Source organism: Trachurus trachurus (assembly GCF_905171665.1).
Source record: "Trachurus trachurus genome assembly, chromosome: 11".
In the NCBI taxonomy this organism is placed as follows: Eukaryota; Metazoa; Chordata; class Actinopteri; order Carangiformes; family Carangidae; genus Trachurus; species Trachurus trachurus.
Window position 1 is genome coordinate 5,666,676 of NC_139904.1, and position 21,009 is coordinate 5,687,684.

The 21,009-nt window shown below is 43.0% G+C and overlaps 1 protein-coding gene across 1 annotated transcript in view; it reads left to right on the top strand.

Annotated features, from left to right (window-relative positions):
- LOC310993871 (CCR4-NOT transcription complex subunit 3-like) overlaps nucleotides 1-16,619 on the top strand; it is a 37,551-nt gene extending 20,932 nt beyond the window's left edge. The window contains exons 11-19 of the mRNA XM_083982354.1: nucleotides 1,359-1,415; nucleotides 1,526-2,864; nucleotides 4,503-4,608; nucleotides 4,708-4,855; nucleotides 8,860-8,956; nucleotides 10,369-10,570; nucleotides 13,183-13,315; nucleotides 14,622-14,747; nucleotides 15,621-16,619. Of these exons, the coding sequence (XP_083838480.1) occupies nucleotides 1,359-1,415; nucleotides 1,526-2,864; nucleotides 4,503-4,608; nucleotides 4,708-4,855; nucleotides 8,860-8,956; nucleotides 10,369-10,570; nucleotides 13,183-13,315; nucleotides 14,622-14,747; nucleotides 15,621-15,719 (2,307 nt within the window). The 3' untranslated portion in view covers nucleotides 15,720-16,619. The remainder of the gene's footprint in view (nucleotides 1-1,358; nucleotides 1,416-1,525; nucleotides 2,865-4,502; nucleotides 4,609-4,707; nucleotides 4,856-8,859; nucleotides 8,957-10,368; nucleotides 10,571-13,182; nucleotides 13,316-14,621; nucleotides 14,748-15,620) is intronic.
- Nucleotides 16,620-21,009: the final 4,390 nt, after the last annotated feature.

The following is a 21,009-nucleotide window of genomic DNA, read 5'->3' on the forward strand; positions in this document are numbered from 1 at the left end:
CTCTCTGATATCTAAAATACAAACCTAATATAATTGCCTTTTGTATCTGCTATTACCGCGCGCTGCCATCTGCTCCCATTGTTCTGCCGCGCTGCCATTATATCATCTGCTCTTCTTCTCTGCCCACATGCAGTTTGCACCGAGAGCCGTTATTATGTGTCTGATGTGTCTGAATAGAAGGCGTGGAGCCGCTGACAGGAAGTAATACGGTGGCATGAAAAGGGGGGGAAAGTAGAGGACAGGGTGACGCAGTGACTCCTGGGAAGAAAAAAAAAAACTCAAGTTCACTCGTTGGAGTTTAACTTTTTTAATCACCCAGGAGAGGTTGTTTCTTAGAAGTGAAGCTGCGTCCACACAAGAAGGATTTATACCACGGTTATACACAAAATACTATACACAAAACTACTGTACACATCTCGGGTGACGTGTAAATGAGAAATACGAGTTTCCATAGAACTTTTGCGATACATGTTTATATCGATACGTCTGAAAAACCACCTCATGAGAGCATAAAAATTTTTCAAAATGTAGGCGTTTCCATTACCAGTTTTTTATTGCAATATTTAGAGGGATAGTTCAACATTTTGGCAAATTGGCCCATTTCCATTATAATCCTTATAGTCATAGCAGTAGGTTCGTTACCTTTAATTGTCGGTGCAAGCTGTTTTTTAGAACGGCGGAGCAGAGCCGCAAGCTGCTCAGAGCTACGCTACAGAGGAGGCTCATGGGATTTCTTGGTTTCCCTCATTAAACTCATCAAATACACAATCCAACAACTCCACAACGCTCTGGTGGACAAGTTGTGACCTGCACATTCACCACGCTATGAGATAATAACACAACGTTACCAGACAGAGTTGTTTTAGAGGGAAATGCAGAGACTGTTGATGGAAAACTGCCACCGATGGGAACACGGATCAGCGGTTTTTGCATGAATTTACCTCTAAAACAACTCCTTCTCATAGCGTCGAGTGGAGCGTGGATGCGAGCCAATCTCCTTGAGCCATGCACGGAAAAGGGGAATGATAGGAAAGGTTTTTTTAATTCATTCAGAAACAATGCCCAAGTCAGCAATGCAACGCCAAAAAACATGTTGTTCATAAGTGTTTCCATAGAACTTTTGCAATACACTTTTATATCAATACGTCTAAAAAACCACCTCATGAGAGTGTAAAAATGTTTTACCGAGGTTTTTTTGAAATGTAGGCGTTTCCATTACCAGTTTTTTATTGTGATATTTAAGTTTTGTGCATTTCTATGTGAAATGGAAACACAACTATTGTCGCTCCTCCTGATAGAAGAGGTCAGGAAAGGAAGTGTAATCACTGACGTTGTTGTTGTCGTTATTGTTTTTTCAGGAGAATTCGGAGGACGACAAGAAGAGAGGACGTTCGACAGACAGTGAAGTTAGTCAGGTGAGGCGTTCAAGTCCAGCTGGTTTTTATCGGTTCTGTCGTAAAAACAGAACGCATCGTTAAAATTTACCTCCTTTTTTAATTTTTTTTAATTTTTCTTTCTCCTCCAGTCACCTGTGAAGAACGGAAACCCCTCCTCCTCGTTATCCTCCTCCTCCTCCTCCTCCTCTTCCTCCTCCTCCTCCTCCTCCTCTTCCTCCTCTTCTTCCTCCGTCTCAGGACTGACCTCATCCTCACTGGTCTCTATGGCGACGACCATCGCTGGGGGAGGAAGCGGCAGCAGCGGCGGTGGCGGCGGCGGCTCTGGAGTCGTCGGCGGCAACAACAACAACAACAGCAGCAGCAGCAGCAGCCATCATCATCACCATGGCAACTCGCCGGGGGTCCTCCTCCTCTCGAACACGTCGGCCGGCAGCTACAGCAACGCCACGCAGCAGCCGCCGCACCCGTTGGCACAGCAACAACAACAACAACAACAACAGCAGCAGCAGCAGCAGCAACAACAACAACAACAACAACAGGCCAAACACTCAGTCAGCTCCTCGCTCGCCTCCTCCTTCTCCTCGCTCTCCGCCTCGCTGGCGCCCGTCTCCAACCCCGGCGGCTCCTCCTCCTCCGCCAACAGCCACGTCGCCGCCGCCGCCGTCGCCTCCTCGCCGCCCAACGCCGGCGCCGCCACGCAGCCGGGGCTCCTGACGCCCAACGCCTCGCCGCTGCCGACGGCGCCGACGACCTCCAACAGCTTCGGCCTCGGGCTCGGCCTGGCGCTGGGGAAAGGCGGCGGCGGCGGCATGTCCGGCGGCTCGCTCGCCACCAGCCCGATGTCCGGCGGCCTCGGCCTGTCGGGGATGACGGGGATGTCGGGGATGACGGGGATGTCGGGGATGACGGGGATGTCGGGGATGACGGGGATGTCGGGGATGTCGGGGATGTCGGCGTCGCTGAGCGGCATGGCGAGCGGCATGGCGAGCCTCCTGTCCGGCTCCACCCCGGCGCCGTACGCTCAGGCGGCCGCCACCTCGGGCGCCGTCGGCTCGGGGCTGCCGGGCTCGCTGGGCGGCGTCAGCACCGCGTCGAGCATCATCAGCTCCATGGGATCCATCGGCAGCTCCATCGGCAGCTCCATCGGCGGCGGGAACATGACGGTCGGCGGGCCGACGTCCACGACGGCCGGTCTGCTCGGCGGAGTGGGCGGCGGCATCGGAGGCGGCGGCATCGGCGCGGGGATTCTGGGCCTCGGCTCGGTCGGCCAGGCCGTGGTGCAGGGGACCGCGCTGATGTCGGCGAGCCCCGTGGGAGGCCTCGCCCCCGGCAGCGGCCTCGGAGTCATCGGGAGCAACGGCGGCGGGGGCGGCGGCGGCTCGGGGCCGGTGGGCAGCGGCGTGTTGGGAGGAAACTCGTCGCTCTCCGTCAGACCGCCGAGCCGACAGAAGCAGAACGGTAGCACTAGTGAGTATCAGATCTGTTCTTGTCGACACCAACGCCTCGACAGCCGTCACTAGGCAAATGAAGAGAGCAGACGACCCAGTTGAGTGCACATATAACGTTATAGCCTAGATAACCGTTAAACGTTATTTCCGTTACATATGAGGACCGCAATCTCACACAATACAACAATCACAGCTTAAAGGTGAAAGCTACAAGTTTAATTCCTCCTGGCCAGTAGGTGTAGAACTCCAACCTTCCGTTTTACTGGTTGCCAGTTCCACATGACATCAACGTTCTAATGCTGTTGCCACAGAGATCATTCCATGCCGACGTTGCCAATGTAACCAGATGTAAATATTTATATATTTCAGACCCGCCAAAATTAATCATTTTGATGAAAAAGTTGTAGCTATAACCTTTAAAGGTTGAATATGTAGAATATTTATTAAAAGCTATATTTTTTCAAAAATAATACATCCATGGGGCCTTTAGAGGGGTACAGAATGAAAGTATTGCTTTTCCATAAAAATTTTTTTTTTAGTCTGAATTATTATTTTTAATTTTTTTGACGGGGTCGACAATGACTATCTGTCAACGTTCTGTTTACATTCGTACCTGCCTGTAGCCGACATGTGGCTCAGTTCTCCGCTGTTTTCCTGCCTCCTCCCGGTCGGATGCGTTTGTTTCCAACCAAGCCTTTTTAATAATCAATGGGTGGATCAATGGATTATCATATACTTGTTAGGATGGGTGTATTTGTGTAGTCTTATCTCTCATAAACACGTTTATCGTCGCGGACTTTCGGTGCCACGGAGCTCCTTTTTTTTTTTCCAACTTGAGGAGAGCAGTGACAGCGGAGGCTCTGAGCAGCAGCGGTGTGGAAGTCAGAGAGCCTCCACTGTCCCTGTAACAAGCTACAAGTCATTTATTATGCTGTTAATGACGGTAAAAATGAAACATAAGGTAAATATCCTGCTTAGCTCTCCTCCTCTGCTGTCCTCTGATCAGAGCGGAGTCCCTAGCAACGGCCCGTTTTACCTAGCAACGGTCTGGCAATCGACTGCTGGAATTCTTTTTCTGTTGTTTTTCTTGTAATTCTACATAGTCAACCTTTAAACAATTATTTATATACTATTTTTTTTAAATTCAGTAAAATTAATACTTTTATTCTGCACCCCTCTAGACATTCTGTGGATGCATTATTTTAGAAAAATTAATCCTTTTGATGAAAAAGTTGTAGCTATGACCTTTAATATAAACTTATTTCATATAGGCTACTGCAATAATACACAAAAAAAATGCATTAAAACCTCAACAAATAACTTAAAAATTTTAACCGACGAGGGCCGCCATGTTTTGATGTTGTCGTGACGTCAAGTCGGAAAGTCGGAGCTGTGAAATGATACCTGAGTTTCCGACCTGTAATTTCGGAGTTCCACACCGTTCAATTCATTTTTTACAACTCGGCGCTCGTTTTTTTCCGAGTTGATTTGAACGCACCATAATTTACATTTAAACTGTAACTAACTACACCTTCCAGTTCTATTGAACCATTCTGATATTACAAAAAAAAGCTTGTTTTTGAACTGCTGTGGTGACCGTGTTAAAAGAGTTGCGGACTGAAGGATTTCACGTCCTCTCTGTTTGTTTGCGTCGCAGGTTACAGCGCTGTGGTAGCAGACAGCACAACAGACTCCGCCCTCAACAGTGCCAGCCAATCACAAAGCAGCCAACCCTCGTCTTTGACCTCCACAGCCAATCAGCCGTGAGTATGAGGGAGCAGCTTCTTTAAAACATGTGTTGTATCGTCGTATCTCTTTGACCTGCTGACCCTCCATCTCTCCATCTCTCTCCTCTCTCCCAGTAAGGACACTGGTCCCAGTTTACTGAGCTCTATGAGTCTGTCGTCCAGCTCTCCGTCTCCGGCCTCCTACAGCGAGGCCAAGACGCAGAGCGGCGGCAGCCTGCTGAACGGACCGCTGTCCTACTCACAGTCCTCGGAAAGCATCAAGGTGAGAACACAACACACGCACAAACACACACACTTTTATTTCAGTCGACAGGATGTGTGTGTGTTTTTATTTTTTGCCTGCGAAAAAAGAAAACAACTCAAATCTCCACAGACGCTTCATTTGCTTTAAAAAAACAAAAAAAACAGTTCTTGCTTCTACTGTGATTTAATTAATTCTGCCAACAGTGAAAATCCAAAGGGATGTTGATGATGATGATGATGACGATGATAGGCTCGTTGCTTCTCCAAGTGTTTCAGATGTTGCCAACAAAAAACTGGAGAGAATAATGAAAGAAAATCAATATTTAAATGATTAGCGCACAATTAATTAGACTTCGGAGTAATTCATTGTGTAAATAACAAAGTAAAACTGTGGAGAAAATCTTAAAGTGAGAATGTTTTAGTAGCTGCAGCTGTGTGAAGGTTGCACACACACACACACACACACACACACTCACAGGTGTTTAAGTGTCTAATCAACGGACGGACTCTCATCAAGCTGCAGAGACTCACAGGGATGATTAAACCAGAGTGGATTCACCTTAGCTCAAGGTGTCAATACTTCTAATTTTTTATTTATTTGGATGATTTTATGCATGTTTGTATTGTGTTTCCAACCAAAAAAGTAAATTTAATCCACTTTAAAATGTTAAAAACAAGTATAAAACCAAAGACCAACATAAAATACCCTCCCAGGAGATGTAAAACGTTATTAGGGTCCGGGCAGCTAAGCTGCCGGGACACTATTGTATTCCTAGGAATTCTTCTTCTTCTTCTTCTTCTTTCTTTCTTTCTTCTTCCAAGGAAGTCATACTTCCCATGGGCGAAAACTCACCAAACTTTGCACAAAGGTTCAGTCCCATGCCAGATTCACTCAACTCCATGGACATGTGCCCCCCCCTCCTAGGGGGGGCACAATAAGCGTTTAAATTTAAAAACTTAAAAAATTCCTACCAAACCAACGGTAGATGCTACAGTGTTGAAACTTCACCACAATGTAGCCTCAATACTGCTGAAACTTTTGTCCACTTAAACTTATTACAAATTATGAAGTCAATCACTCTGTTTTTTTCAATAACTGTAAAACTTTTAAAATGTATCTCCTCCCACAATTTTTGCTCGATTGACACCAAACTTGCTACAGAGCATCTCCAGACCGTCCTCCACAAAACTTGCTGAAAAAAAATGAGAATATTCTGGAGTCATGGTTGATGAAGTTTGGCAAATATCAGAATTTTATCTCAAAAACTGAATTTTTGAGAACATTTTGAATTCTGCTCTCATGGGAACAACTGCAGCCAATGTGAGAGTGGAATTTATAAACATCATATTTTCTCTTATGAAGCAAAACACTTATCATTAAAAACAAATCACCAACATTTCCATGCTGTCAAGATGCAATTTATGTATTATCAGATTTTCGTTTAGATGACTGAATTTCTGAAATTTTGACCATTTCATCACAACAGCTGCCCGGGCACTGACTCACCTGAGTGGATAAATGAAGCTACACAGCAGGTCTCACTACCAGCTAATTAGCTCAGCGAGTTAGGAGCTGGTTCTTGGTGTCAGAGGTTGTGAGTTCGAGACCCAGCAAGGGTGATGATGATGATGATGACAGATCAAAATGTCACATGTCCTCAAGCTGTTTTGCTGTCTAAATGCAATTTATGTATTAACAGATTTTTGTTTAGATAACAGAATTTCTGACTTTTTGACCATTTTTGAAATATGCGTTCACAACAGCTGCCCGGGCACTGACTCACCTGAGTGGATAAATGAAGCTACACAGCAGGTCTCACCACCAGCCAATTAGCTCAGCGAGTTAGGAGCTGGTTCTTGGTGTCAGAGGTTGTGAGTTCGAGACCCAGCAAGGGTGATGATGATGATGACAGATCAAAATGTCAGTTGTCCCTAACACGAAATACAAGACAATTGTCCTAATGGTGGCATCACAGCAAGCCTCTAAGTTTAAAAATCCAAATAGCTTGGACTGGACCATGTGCGAAGGCTCCTAACATCTTAGAGTCACAGTAGATGTTTTACAAATACATATCATTATTTTACCTCAAAAACTGATTTTTCTTTTTCTGCTTACACGACAGTGAATGGCTTACTCAATTTGTGAAGCCACTGTTGGACTGCCACTTGTCAATTAGCTCAGTGTGATAGACAACGGTCTTTGGTTCTAGAGGTTGTGGGTTCAATCCTCAAATGATGCAAATTGGACATTATAAGGACAACTGTCCTGTGTTCCTATTCTCCTGTTTGTTGCTCAGAATTGCCTAAATTTGCCCAAAAGTAGCCCGGACCCGACCCATTGCTGCGCAGCAGCTATAATTTAAAGGTGTTTTTTGCTTCTTAAAAGCACAAATATAGCTCGGAAAAATGTAAAATATCAATACAGACTCTTATATTTATGCTCAAAACATAATCACCAAAACATTTCAGGTGTCCCATCCATGGGACATGTGAATATAAAAACTGTTATCCCAGAAACTGTGGCTTTAAAGAGGAACAATGCAAGATTTGTACCTTTTTAATTAAACGGCTTTGGAGTGATTGTGATCGACCTGAGGCTGATTTATGCTCCGCGTTAAAGCGGGTTTAACGCAGAAATCAGCAGCCGAGGCCTCGAGTCATATTTCAGACTCTAAATGTGCTCATCAGTCACGATCGATCCGCATCGCGCTTTAGTTATTTCCCCACAGTAATTGTGTTTTACGTCGTTTAATTTACTTGAGACCAGCCACAGAGGAGAAAAGGTTTCAACGTCTCTGCTAAATATTTTGAGAGGTCGACGTGTTTAGCAGCAGGTTGGATGATGATGATAACAAAGATAATAATGATGAAAGATAATAATGATGAAAATGGATATAAAATATGTGTAAAACACTTAAGATTCAGTTTTACACTTCTTTATAAGTGAGTAAGACACTTGATAACTAACTTGTAAGTGCAGCTTAGGGATGTCACGATTTTACATTTTCTTGGTACGATTATTGTCAGAGAAATAATCACGGTATTACAATAATCACAATTATTATGCATTAATTAATTTTGCAACACTATGAATGTGTAAAATGATCAAATATAGTCAAAATATAATTACATGAATCATTGTTTACACAAAATATTTCCAGTATCTATTAATATAGGACCAATTAATAAATCTCCCAGGGGAAGTGTTTATAAGTTTATTTTAATCTTTTTTCTTTTTTCTTTTTTCCTACCAATTCAATGTTATGTTAGTTAAATGGACCGGTATCTGTGAATTTACCTTTATTTTGGTGCACATCTGCCAATATGGTTCCAACATTATCTTTTTTTTGGAAATTAACGGCATTTAGGAATCTTTACAATTAATTAATTAATTAGTTGTGGCGTTTAATACCACGGATGGATGGATGGATGGATGGATGGATGGACTTATAAGTCGACTCTCAGCATCGTTTTATAGGAGTAATTCCCAGAAGCTTGATGAATACGGCTGCGTTGTTTCAGTTTCAGTTTAATTTATTGACAAGGGACAATGTACATTAATAAAACATTGTAAAAAACAAATGTAAATGCACCCGAGTTAGCTAAAAAAAAAAGGCTAATTTTCATCGCCAGTCCCTCTGCCTGATGTTAAAAGGCAACCTTTAAAAAAAAAAAGCAACAGTGAGGTAAAATACCAAAGACATATTAATAAATATACATTTGTAAGTTGTAGTTACACGTCAGTTGGCCGGTTGCAGAAGTGTTGCTCTGCTCTCTGTGTTTGCGTCACTACGAGGAAGCGACACAACAACAAAAACGGCGGCCAAACAATGTGAAGCAGAAGTGATTTCCATGACAACACGATCACTGGTGTCGGACCTGATAGTTTCCCGCGCGACGGCAGGTCCTGGTAGCGGCGGCTGGCGGCAACACACCACGTTTCCAGCAGAATCTTGTCTTGTTTTGTGTTTTTTGTTTTGTGTCTTTTTTCCCATGAGTCTCCTTGTCTGTCCTCATCATCAGCCCCAGGAGCCGCTGAGCAGCCTGAAGTCCATGGCCGAGCGAGCAGCACTCAGCTCAGGGATGGAGGGAGACGTGCCTTCCCTGCACCTCACCCCAGGTAGCACACACACACACACTAACGGCTTAACAAAAGGAGATGGAGGGTTGCCACAGAGCAGAAGTAGGGAAGCTGTAGTTTAATGGAACAAAATGTCATCTCACCTCCCACTCTTCTGCCTCCTCTGAACAAAACCTGCTGGTGATATTATCGTCCCTGACTCAACTCCTCTCTCTTTGTCTCTCGGACTTCGGATCAGCTCCTCCCCTCTTCTCCTCCACCTCCACCTTTTCTTTTTCTTTTTTTCCCCTCTTATCTCTCACCCTCTGTTAATTAAATGAAATTTAAGGAAAATGAAAATACGTCTGATACAGGATATACTAGATCCTCTACATCAGACTCAAAATAATGACAACATACAGATAATAAACACGATATACCAATAGAAATGTCAATAACCCGTACATAATATATTATTTTTAATGGGATTCAAATTAAACTGTTGAGACATCCAGAAATAACAACATCATTAAAAAAAAAAATTATCGTAATGTGTCGATAGTACCAGACTGTGGCTTGGTATCAACAGAACCCCTCAGTTTCCACTTTTATGGGAGCTTGAACACTACTGACCGGCTTTCTCAAGTCTCTGGATATCTTTTTATATCCTTTTTCTGGTTTATAAAGTTGAACAACCTCCTCCCTCAGGACTTTTGACAGTTATTTTGCTTTCCCCATGGCTCAGAATCCAGCAAAGTTAGTGCAGCAATCACCCTGAGTAGCCATTTAAACCTCTCTGTGTCGATCTGTGTGTATATTATCAGGGTTAAACTTTAGGGGTATGTAAAACTTTTGATCAGGGCCATTTTGGTGGTTGCACTTATCATTTATGGATTCAAAAAGATCAAACACAGTTGTGTGATAATAAATGGCTTCACCCAGCCACTAACTCTGACTAAAAAAAGTTTTGTTGCATTATCAATTATATTTTGTGAAATGTAGCCAGTATTTCACAAATTCTGCCAGGGGTATGTAAACTTTTGAGCAAAACTGTATATCAGAAAAATATCCCACATTACCTGAAAACAGAAAAACAAACGAATAAAAAAACATGGTTACAATTTCATAACCTTGCTTTATAATTACATTAAAAAATCCTTATTTGACCAGAAATTATCAAGTCTTTTTTAAAAAGAGTTCACTGACGGAGCTGCACTACATCCTCAGGAAGCTCGTTTCATACTTTTACAGCCCTAAGTGCAAAAAAATGTTTTCTTTTGTCACAACAACACAAGTTTTAAGGAGTTCCCTCTTAGTTCATACCTATATTTTATGGACAAGTTTATACACCTCAGTCATGTCACCCCTAAAAGTCCTATAGACAAGAGTTGGCTGTTTTTAACTTGTGCCTTAATCTTTCTTCATGTGACATGACATTCAGATTAATTCTCCGTCCTCTCTCTCTCCCTCAGACATCTTCCCCAGCAGCACTACGGCCCCCTCGGGCCCCCCCTCGGCGCTCCCGCCCTCGCTGTCAGAGGTGAGCATCCCCCCGTCGTTGGGGGTGTGCCCGCTGGGGCCCGTGCCCCTGTCCAAAGACCAGCTCTACCAACAGGCCATGGAGGAGGCGGCGTGGACGCACATGCCCCACCCGTCCGACTCCGAGAGGATCAGGTGCAGTGAAACTTTGCAAGTATTCCACTACATGAAGACGTCCAGGCGTCTGGTGTATTATCTATTTGTATTTAATGTGAATGTGAATGTATGAATTGTTAAAAAAGAAGGAAATTGATCAATGATAATTCTTAAAGGGATAGTTCAACATTTTGGCAAATTGGCCCATTGCCATAATCCCTATAGTCATAGCAGTAGGTTTGTTACCTTTAATTGTCGGTGCAAGCTATTTTTAGAACGGAGGAGCAGAGCGGAGACTCAACACACAATCCAACAACTCCAAAACGCTCTGGTGGACAAGTTGTGACCTGCACATTCACCACGCTATGAGATAATAACAGAACGTTACCAGACAGAGTTGTTTTAGAGGTAAATGCAGAGACTGCTTGATGAAAAACTGTCCCTGAAGGCAACGTGCTTCAGCGGTTTTGCATGAATTTGCCTCTAAAACAACTCTGTCTGGTAACGTTGTGTTATTATCTCATAGCGTGGTGAATGTGCAGGTCACAACTTGTCCACCAGAGCGTTGTGGAGCTGTTGGATTGTGTATTTGATGAGTTTTTTAATGAGGGAAACCAAGAAATCCCATGAGCCTCCGTAGCGTAGCTCTGAGCAGCTCGCCGCTCTGCTCCGCCGTTCTAAAAATAGCTTGCACCGACAATTAAAGGTAACGAACCTACTGCTATGGCTATAGGGATTATGGCAAAATGTTGAACTATCACTTTAACATAAATATATTTTGTGTCTTTAAACCGCTCGGTGTGCAGTCAGTCACATAACATAGCTACACACACAATTAGAGAGCCGATTATGCCGTTACTGTACCTGCAGCCCACACAGCAACAATTGACATTTAAATACAAACACTCAAACCCTCTTGTCCCACGGCACCTGTTGTGTTGCACAGCCAGAGGAGGAGGGCAGCGCACACACACACACACACACACACACACACACACACACACACACACACACACACACACACACACACACACACACACACACAAATATGAATGCACAGATTCCTATGAGTCTGTGTCCAAAAACAAGTTTCTCATTTGTTTTATTTTAATTAATCACACCAGTAACTCCGTGTGTGTGTATGGGACCGTGTTGAGCTTGTGTGTGTGTCTGTTGTGTGTCCTCTTTGTTTGACACCATTATCAGTGGGCCGGTTTGTCACTGATCTAAAAATACAGAGTTTTGGATGGAAACGTTCCGACTCTGACCCGCCGCTGGATTTTTCCCACTTTGTGTGGATCCATGTGTCGTTGTTACGGGGTTAATCGATTGCTCCCAATTTATTTTTCACCAGAATTTGTCGCTCTGGTACCTCAGGTCACCTCAGGCCTTTTCTTTTTTTTTCTAGGGTTCGTAATTGAGAGTATTTGTGGATCGTCTAATGATGGGGTTTTATGTTTTAGAGTCAAATTGTGGATTTATTTAAATATCCTAAAAACGTAATTGAAGGTAGAACAGCAAAACAAACTCTAAGCAATATTTTTTGATAGATGTAATATTTTAAAACAAAAAAAGCTTTATGAAATATGTGATTGGTGTAGTTTTGAGAGCTGTTAATCGATTAAAAATTAAATTTCAATTAACCACAGAAATATCCGTACATTATTCTCAGATTAATTCCACTTCTTTCTTTCTTTTTTGTTGTTGTTGTTGTTGTTGTTGTTGTTCAAAATCCCCCTTCAAGGGATTTTTTTTGTGTTAAATCCTCCTGTTGTCCTCCTGGGTCAAGGAAAGAAAGGACGAAGGAAGGACAAAGGAAAGATGGGAGGAAAGAAGGAAGGGGAAAAAGGAAGGAAAGATAGAAGGAAGGAGGGAACAGACTGGGTAAGAAGGAAGGAAGAAGTAAGAACGAAGGGAAGGAAGGAAGGCAGAGAGGGAAAAATGATTGTGGAAAGAAGGAAGGAAGGAAAGAGGAGGGAGGGAATAGATTTGTTCAAGGAAGGAAGAAGGGAGGAAAGAAGGGAAGGAAAGAAAGATGGAGGGATAGGAAACAGATCAGGTCAGTTGGATCAAAAGAGGAAGGAAGAAGAAGTAAGGACGAAGGAAAAAAGGACTGTGGAAAGAAAGAAGGAAGGAAGGCAGAGAGGGAAAAAGGATTGTGGAAAGAAGGAAGGGGAAAAGGAAGGAAAGAGGAGGGAGGGAATAGATTTGTTCAAGGAAGAAAGAAGAAGGAAGGAATAAGGGAGGAAAGAAGGAAAGGAAATGGGAAGGAGAGAAAGATGGAGGGATAGGGAACAGATCAGGTCAGTTGGATCAAAAGAGGAAGGAAAAAGAAGTAAGGACAAAGGAAAGAATGAAGGAAGGAAAAAAGGACTGTGGAAAGAAGGAATGAAGGAAGGATGGAGGAAGGGAACAGACTGGGCCAATTTGACCCAGAAGGACAACATGAGGGTTAAAATAGGTTTAAAATAACAGAAAGTGTGTTATTTACACTTCAAAAGGAGCGATTTTCATTAAGTCGACTGTTTTTAAAATGAAAAGCTGGTTTCTCTCTGATCTGTTGAATGAAGTTTAAAGTGTCTCCGTCTGTGTCATAGATTTCATTTAACGTCTCGTTAACGTCCGGTCTCCTCTGTCTCCTCTCGCCACAGGCAGTACCTGATGAGGAACCCCTGCCCCACCCTGCCTTTCCACCACCAGGTGCCACCGCCCCACTCCGACACGGTCGAGTTCTACCAGAGGCTTTCTACAGAAACCCTGTTCTTCATCTTCTACTACCTGGAGGTTCGTATGTGATCGGACAGATGATGTTTGTGTTAAAGCTCCATACGGTATAAAGGTAGATGTTTGTGTTAAAGCTCCATACAGTATAAAGGTAGATGTTTGTGTTAAAGCTCCATACAGTATAAAGGTAGATGTTTTAAAGCTCCATACAGTATAAAGGTAGATGTTTGTGTTAAAGCTCCATACAGTATAAAGGTAGATGTTTTAAAGCTCCATACGGTATAAAGGTAGATGTTTGTGTTAAAGCTCCATACGGTATAAAGGTAGATGTTTGTGTTAAAGCTCCATACGGTATAAAGGTAGATGTTTGTGTTAAAGCTCCATACAGTATAAAGGTAGATGTTTGTGTTAAAGCTCCATACAGTATAAAGGTAGATGTTTGTGTTAAAGCTCCATACAGTATAAAGGTAGATGTTTGTGTTAAAGCTCCATACAGTATAAAGGTAGATGTTTGTGTTAAAGCGCCATACAGTATAAAGGTAGATGTTTGTGTTAAAGCGCCATACAGTATAAAGGTAGATGTTTGTGTTAAAGCTCCATACAGTATAAAGGTAGATGTTTGTGTTAAAGCTCCATACAGTATAAAGGTAGATGTTTGTGTTAAAGCTCCATACAGTATAAAGGTAGATGTCCATGTGTAGTGTGATTATAAAGCAGCTCTAGGTTCTATATTAATACTGTGAAAGTATCAAAGTCTCAGTCCACAGAGAAATGCACACAGCCTGTATTCAGAAACTGAGCCTAAAACCAGCTGTCAGGACTTCCTGTCACTTTGTGATGTCACAACAGAGCAATCAACCACCACCATCCAGTACTTTTGCAGGATTTGGTTTCTCTGAGTGTTTTATTCTGAAAGTTGCTCCTTTTTTTGATTATATCACTCAGTCAGCCAATCAGAAGAGTGGCTCAGCACCTCCTCTCTTCTGATTGGCTGACACCGACCTGTTGTTTCTAGAGCTGCAGAGACGAGATGTAAAACTACACTGAGATAGGTTTCCGTTCTTAAACCCTATACATTTATCTTTTTTTATGCATATCAAAAACAAAACAAAGAAAAAGTGGGAAAAGAACAACAACACAGGAAACTTTTAATGTGGTGAAGTGGTTTGAACTGAGGCTGAAGGACGCTCAGGAAATTGAGATGAGTCACAAAGAAGGAACGAGTTCATAGATTATAAACAGAGCTGAGGATCTGTGAAGTATGAACCTAATTAACCCCTCCCTCCCCTCTCCTCCTCTCCTCCCCCTCTCCTCTACTCCTCTCCTCTACTCCTCTCCTCCCCTCCTCCTCTCCTCCCCCCCTCAGGGCACTAAGGCCCAGTATCTGGCAGCCAAAGCCCTGAAGAAGCAGTCGTGGAGGTTCCACACCAAGTACATGATGTGGTTTCAGAGGCACGAAGAGCCCAAGACCATCACCGACGAGTTCGAGCAGGTGAAGCTCCGCCGCCATCTTTACCTTCATCTTCGTCTTCATCTTCTCCTTCACTTTCATCTTCTCCTCCATCTTCATCTTCACTTTCACTTTCACCTTCATCTTCATCTTCACTTTCATCTTCATCTTTACCTTCATCTTCACTTTCATCTTCATCTTTTACCTCCGACTTCTCCTCCTTCTCCCTTCTTCTTCTTCTTCTTCTTCTTCTCCTCCAACTTCTTTCTTCTTCTCTTCCCGTCCTCCTCCTCCTTTCTTCTTCCTCCTTCTCCTCCTCCTTCTTTTTCTCTTCCTCCCTTCTTCCCCATTTTCTTACTCCTTCTCCTCCTCCTTCCTTCTTCTGCTTCTCCTCCTCCCTCCTTCTTCCCCATTTTCTTCCTCCTTCTCCTCTTCTTCTCCTCCTCCTTTCTTCTTCCTCCTTCTTTCTTCTTCCTCCTTCTCCTCCCTCCCCCCTCTTTCTCCTCCTTTCTTCTTCTCCTCCCTCTTCCTAATTTTCCTCCTCCTCCTTCTCCTCTTCTTCCTCTCCTCCTCCTTTCTTCTTCCTCCTTTATTCTTCTGCTTCTCCTCCTCCTACCTTCTTCCTTTTCTCCTCCCTTCTTCTTCCTCATTTTCCTTCTCCTCCCTTCTTCCACCTTCTCCTCCTCCTTTCTTCTTCCTCCTTCTACTCCTCCTCCCTTCTTCTCCTCCTTCTTTTTTCTTCTTCTTCTTCTCTTCCCTTCTTCCTCCTTCTTCCTCATTCTCCTCCCTTCTTTCTTCTTGTCCTCCCTTCCTCCTCTTTCTCCTCCTCCTTCTTTCTTCTCCTTCTCCTCCACCTCCTCCTCCTTCCTTCATCTTCCTCCTCCTTCACCTTCTCCTTCTCCTTCTTTATTCCAGGGAACCTACATTTACTTTGACTATGAGAAATGGGGCCAGAGGAAGAAGGAGGGGTTCACGTTCGAGTACCGCTACCTGGAAGACCGAGACCTCCAGTGACCTGCAGAGAGGAAACACACACACGGACGGACGGAGAGATGGAGGGATGACGGAGAGAGAGAGAGAGAGAGGAGAGGAGGAGCGGGGCAAGTGGAAGGAAGGAAGGATATATGGATGGATGGAGGAAGCAAATAACCAAGATGGCGGCGTCCACCTGCTGACATTCCCGGATTTGACCTCAGCGATTAACTCCTCCCTCCTCCTCCTCCTCCTCCTCCTTCATCATCATCAGGCCTTTTTTTATTTGCATCTTTTCTCGAACTGGAACTTTTTTTTTTTTTTCCTTCAAGACTTTGTTTGTTTTTGTTTTGTTTTGGCAGATGAGACACAAACACAAAACACAAAAACACAAAATCACACCTGCAGCAGCGAGACTATCATCATCATGAGCTTTTCCCTCTCTGTGTTCTCCTCCTCCTCCTTTCTCCTCTTGTGTTCAGCTTTAAAAAATAGCAAAAGCAAAAGCCCTCGACCCCCGAAGAACCAAAGATGATTGGTTAAAATCTCACAGTCCCCCGGCTCAGTCACATGACGTCATCGGTCGGAAGTCGAGGCGGGAAACAAGACTCTAGTTTATCGATCAGGTGAGGAGCGAAGGAGGAGGAGGAGGAGGAGATCTGTGTTTTCTCAACTTGTCCTTTTTTTTTTTTTCTGAAATCCGACGGCGAAATTTAGATTCAGGAAATCGTCCGAACGTGGCGGAAACACATCAGGATGTCGCAGGTTTTTAAAGTTTCGCTTAAAGGGATAGTGTAACGTTTTGGCAAATTGGTCCATTGACATTATAATCCTTATAGTCTTAGCAGTAGGTTCGTTACCTTTAATTGTCGGTGCAAGCTATTTTTAGAACGGCAGAGCAGAGCCGTGAGCTGCTCAGAGCTACGCTACGTCGGAGGCTAATGGGATTTCTTGGTTTCCCCTCATCAAACTCATCAAATACACAATCCAACAACTCCACAACGCTCTGGTGGACAAGTTGTGACCTGCACATTCACCACGCTATGAGATAATAACACAATGTTACCACACAGAGTTGTTTTAGAGGTAAATTCATGCAAAACCGGTGATGCACGTTGCCTTCAGGGACAGTTTTTCATCAAGCAGTCTCTGCATTTACCTCTAAAACAACTCTGTCTTGTAACGTTCTGTTATTATCTCATAGCGTGGTCACGGCTCTGCTCCGCCGTTCTAAAAAATAGCTTGCACCGACAATTAAAGGTAACAAACCTACTCCTAAATCTATAGGGATTATGGCAATGGGCCAATTTGCCAAAATGTTGAACTATCCCTTTTAAAATAAATCGACCAAAAACTGATCATAAGTAACGTAACACAACAACGAGGGCCGACCTGTCAATCAAACAACTCGCGCGCACACACACACACACACACGACCAGAAGCCAGAGGTGTGTGTAACGGTTGGCTGTGGGCGGCCGTCTCTCTGAGAGGCCTCTCGTTGTTGTTGTTGTTGTTGTTGTTTTTTGTGAAGTGGTTAAAGAGGCTGGTTGTTTTTTTTTTCATTTTTGTGAATCTGCTCTGGTCTAAAAATACCCAACCCCTCTTTTTTCTCCTCCTCCTCCTCCTCCTCTTCCTCCCCCCATGGAGCAGCAGCAGCGGCGGCGGCGAGGTGTTGGTAGTAACTCTCTCTCCGTACCTGCTGGGCAGCGTTATGTCACCGCTCGGCTTTCAAACAGCATCACCATCTAAAAAACAGAAAACTGAAACTTTAAAAACTAGAATCTGAACCTCGGGCTTCTCCTGTCATCGAATTGAATTAAATTAAATTAAGACAAATTAAATAACCGGTTCATTCAAGCGATATAAAGGAAAAATAAACCACTCATTCACACACTTCCTCTCCTCTCCTCCTGAGTCGTCTCTGCCTCCGCTCCGGCTCAATGGGGATGAACACTTGCTCCCTCGCTCGCTCGTTGGCTCGCGGCGGCTTGTATCCGCCGTGGCCTCGTGACTCTTCACAGAAATAGTTCATGTGAAAGGAGCCGACAGTTTTGGATCAGTGGGAGAGTCGGCGGAGGTAGATTTCTATTTTTCCTTTTCCTTTTTTTTCTCCTTCTTTTTCAAAGGAGCAGAAACTGAAGAAACCTCTCTTCTCTCTTCTCTCTTCTCTTGCGTTCAGCGGTGCGTTCAGGTGCAGCTGGGGAAATCGGGGCGCGACGTTAAGATCATGTGAGCCGTTAACGAATTGTCTGGTGCTTCGTTATTATGACGTCGAGACGACTCCACTTTAGATTGAATCGTTTCCGTTGCTGCTGCTGCTTCGTCGTCATCGTCATCTCAACATCTGGACGTTTAGAGAATCTGCTGAGTCGTCGTCGTCGTTTCCTCCAGATGTTCAAGAGAAAATCAGGTGTTTTCTTTTATACTTTTATAAACTGGACGAACGGATTCAGACGGCGTCAGAGCGGCCTTCCTCCTCTTCCTCCTCCTCCTCTTTGTCTCTGTGCTTAAGAGCACAAACACCAGCACTGCTGCCCCCACGCCTCCTCCTCCTCCTCTTGGTTTTTACTTGTTCACCTGCTTATTTTTGATTTTTTTTTCACTCAGTTTTCTCCTCCTCTGTCTCTCAGCCAGCTCCTCCTCTTCCTCTCCTCCCTCCTCTTCCTCCCTCCTCCTCTTCCTCCCTTCAAGCCAGGTAGATATTTCCTTTGTTTCTCAGGAAGTATTTGATAGATCATTCTATGAGGAAATGTATCCGCCAGCAGCTCCCGTCGCCACAGCACAACGACTTAAACAACCCCCCCTCCCTCTATGAATTTAAATTTTTGCCTCCCTCACTTCTCCTCCTCCTCCTCCTCCTCCTCTCTCTTTCTCTACTTGCCAGCGACTCCTCTCATTTCACTTAAGGCTTTTTTTTTCTTTCTTTTTTTTTTTAAGAAAACAAAAAAACAAAAACAAATATTATCCTCCAATGTTTGGAGCAGCACCTGGAAGAGAGACCATCTTTATATTTTGTATTTTTTGAATTAACTGTGGTAGTTTGTATCTTTTTTTTTTTTGTTTTTTTGTTTTGTTTTTTTCCAGAGTTGGGGAAAGCATTTAAAAAAATAAATAAAATAAAATAAAAAGAGGAGAACGAGGACCCGTCTTCTTTTTAAAGCTCCTCTCTACAGGCGTGTGGTGTTTTTATAGCCCAACAGACACAGACGACTCGACACCTGTTCACTTGACTGACAGTCCTGCTTTTAACCTTGGTTTTTTGTTTCGTTTTTTTTTTGACAAGAGGATGAGAGGTCGATCCGAGAGCCCAAATGTGAATCTCTCTCTCTCTGCCCCTTGACAAAGTGTTGTATAGACTCTCATTCTCCAAACCTCTCCTCCTCCTCCTTTTTTGTTTTTGTTTTGTTTTGTTTTTTTCTTTTCCTCTGTTTGTCGTTGTTGTCGTCAGACAGCATGGAATAATGACACTTGCAAAGTGGCGCTGAAAAAGTAAATAATGAAATAACCATGAATAAAGGATTGTAAAATATTAAAAGAATTACTTTTCAGAAAAAAAAACGGCTTGTGGTGTTTTGTTTTTCAAGGTTAAAGGTCAAAAATATAACTTTTAAATTCCCAGGTTGGCATAATAATAATGCGATGTTCTCACATTTTTATTTATTTATTAGCAACTCGTATCACCATCATTGGACAGGGAAAAAAAAGTTAAATCTTAGTTTTTGAAACTGATTTCTTGTTCATCATGAATATATTCCATATAAACTAAATAACCAATACGTCAATACATTGAATTTCTTTCACTAGTTAACAAATTAAACCTTCGAAAATAAAGAATATTTAATTTATTTTATATTCATCAGGAGTCGAGTGAATTCCTGAACGGTACAGAGTTAGTTTATTGTAATTTGGCCTCTTTATCAACAGTGTTGGAGCCACTTTATAATAAAAACACAACGTTAAGCATCAGTTAAACAATATTAAACACTTAATTTCTCATTAATGAAGTGTTTTTTTCCCACATTGATACTAATTATGTAGTTTATAGACATTTACAAATGTTAAACTGAACATGAATAAACTTTAAAATCATATTCATTGTACTTTTAATTAATATAAGATGTTCTCAGAGACCTTTTTTTTTTAAATGTGGGAAAACTGAACTGATAACAAATAAGGTTTTTGTTCCACAACAATATTGAGACACAGTAGAAACAATAGAAACAGTTGGAGTTGAAGCTTCAGTCGGGTCAGTGATGCTGCAGCAGCGTTTCACGACTGCAGCTGAATAATGTGCGACTGTATGGAACAATTAAGTTTTTATGAAGCTTAAGTAGGCGAGAGAGATGAAGGGAGGTGTGGGGGGGGGGGAGAGGGGGATGGGGAAGGGGAAGTCGTGTTATGTTAAGATCCTTTTTGTTCCTACAGGCTGATTCTGAACACGGTGGCCCAGAAGGCTCAAATCACTGCGGCTTATGAAAACACCTGCAAAAGAAGACACAGAAACGTGAAACTTCACCTATCTGACACATCCATGTTTCCATGGACACGATAAAGGGATCTACCTGGCTCATGCTAATGCTACATTATTGGCACGACATTATTACACAATTGGCTTTATTACATTTGAAATGGCCAAAATTATTACGTTATTGGCAGTTATTACGTATTTGGTTGCTACAAGGTGTGTTCTGTTCTGTCCTGACATTTTGAGGACCGTTCCAATGCATTTCCTATGGGACAAAAAAATCTGAAAAAGTTTAATATTTGAAAAAAAGTATAAAGAGTATTAAAAAATTTAATGTCCAGAAGAACCTGCACAATTTGATGTTTTAATTGTTTTAATTTAATTTAATTGTTTTAATTGAAGTAGTGGAAAGTATACAGGACTAGTCGGACTGCAAAAAAGGCCGGAAGATGTGAGAATGACTAGAAAAAGCATTTCCATGAGGAAAATGCGTGTGAATGCTGAAAGCCATAGCTGAAGCCGAGCTGAATTAGCAGAAGAAATTGACAAAGAGAGGAAATGTAGGAATGAGGGTCAGCGTCAGAAGCTGTGGAGACGTTGTGGAGGATGAGGCTACAGTTTTCAATTCTTCTATTTATTTTCTTTTTTTTATTTTGATTTACCAGTGCAAACATGTGATCGGATCTCAACGTGGACATGGAGACATATGTCAACGCCAGGTGTAACTGACTCCGGGTCAGTTTGCCAGCAGCTGTCTTACCTGCTCTGATGACATCACCGGCCTCCACTGGTCCTGGAGCTCAACACCTGGCAGCACGAGGCCCCGCCCCCTAAACGCAGCCAGTCCAAATATGGGCAGAGAGGGA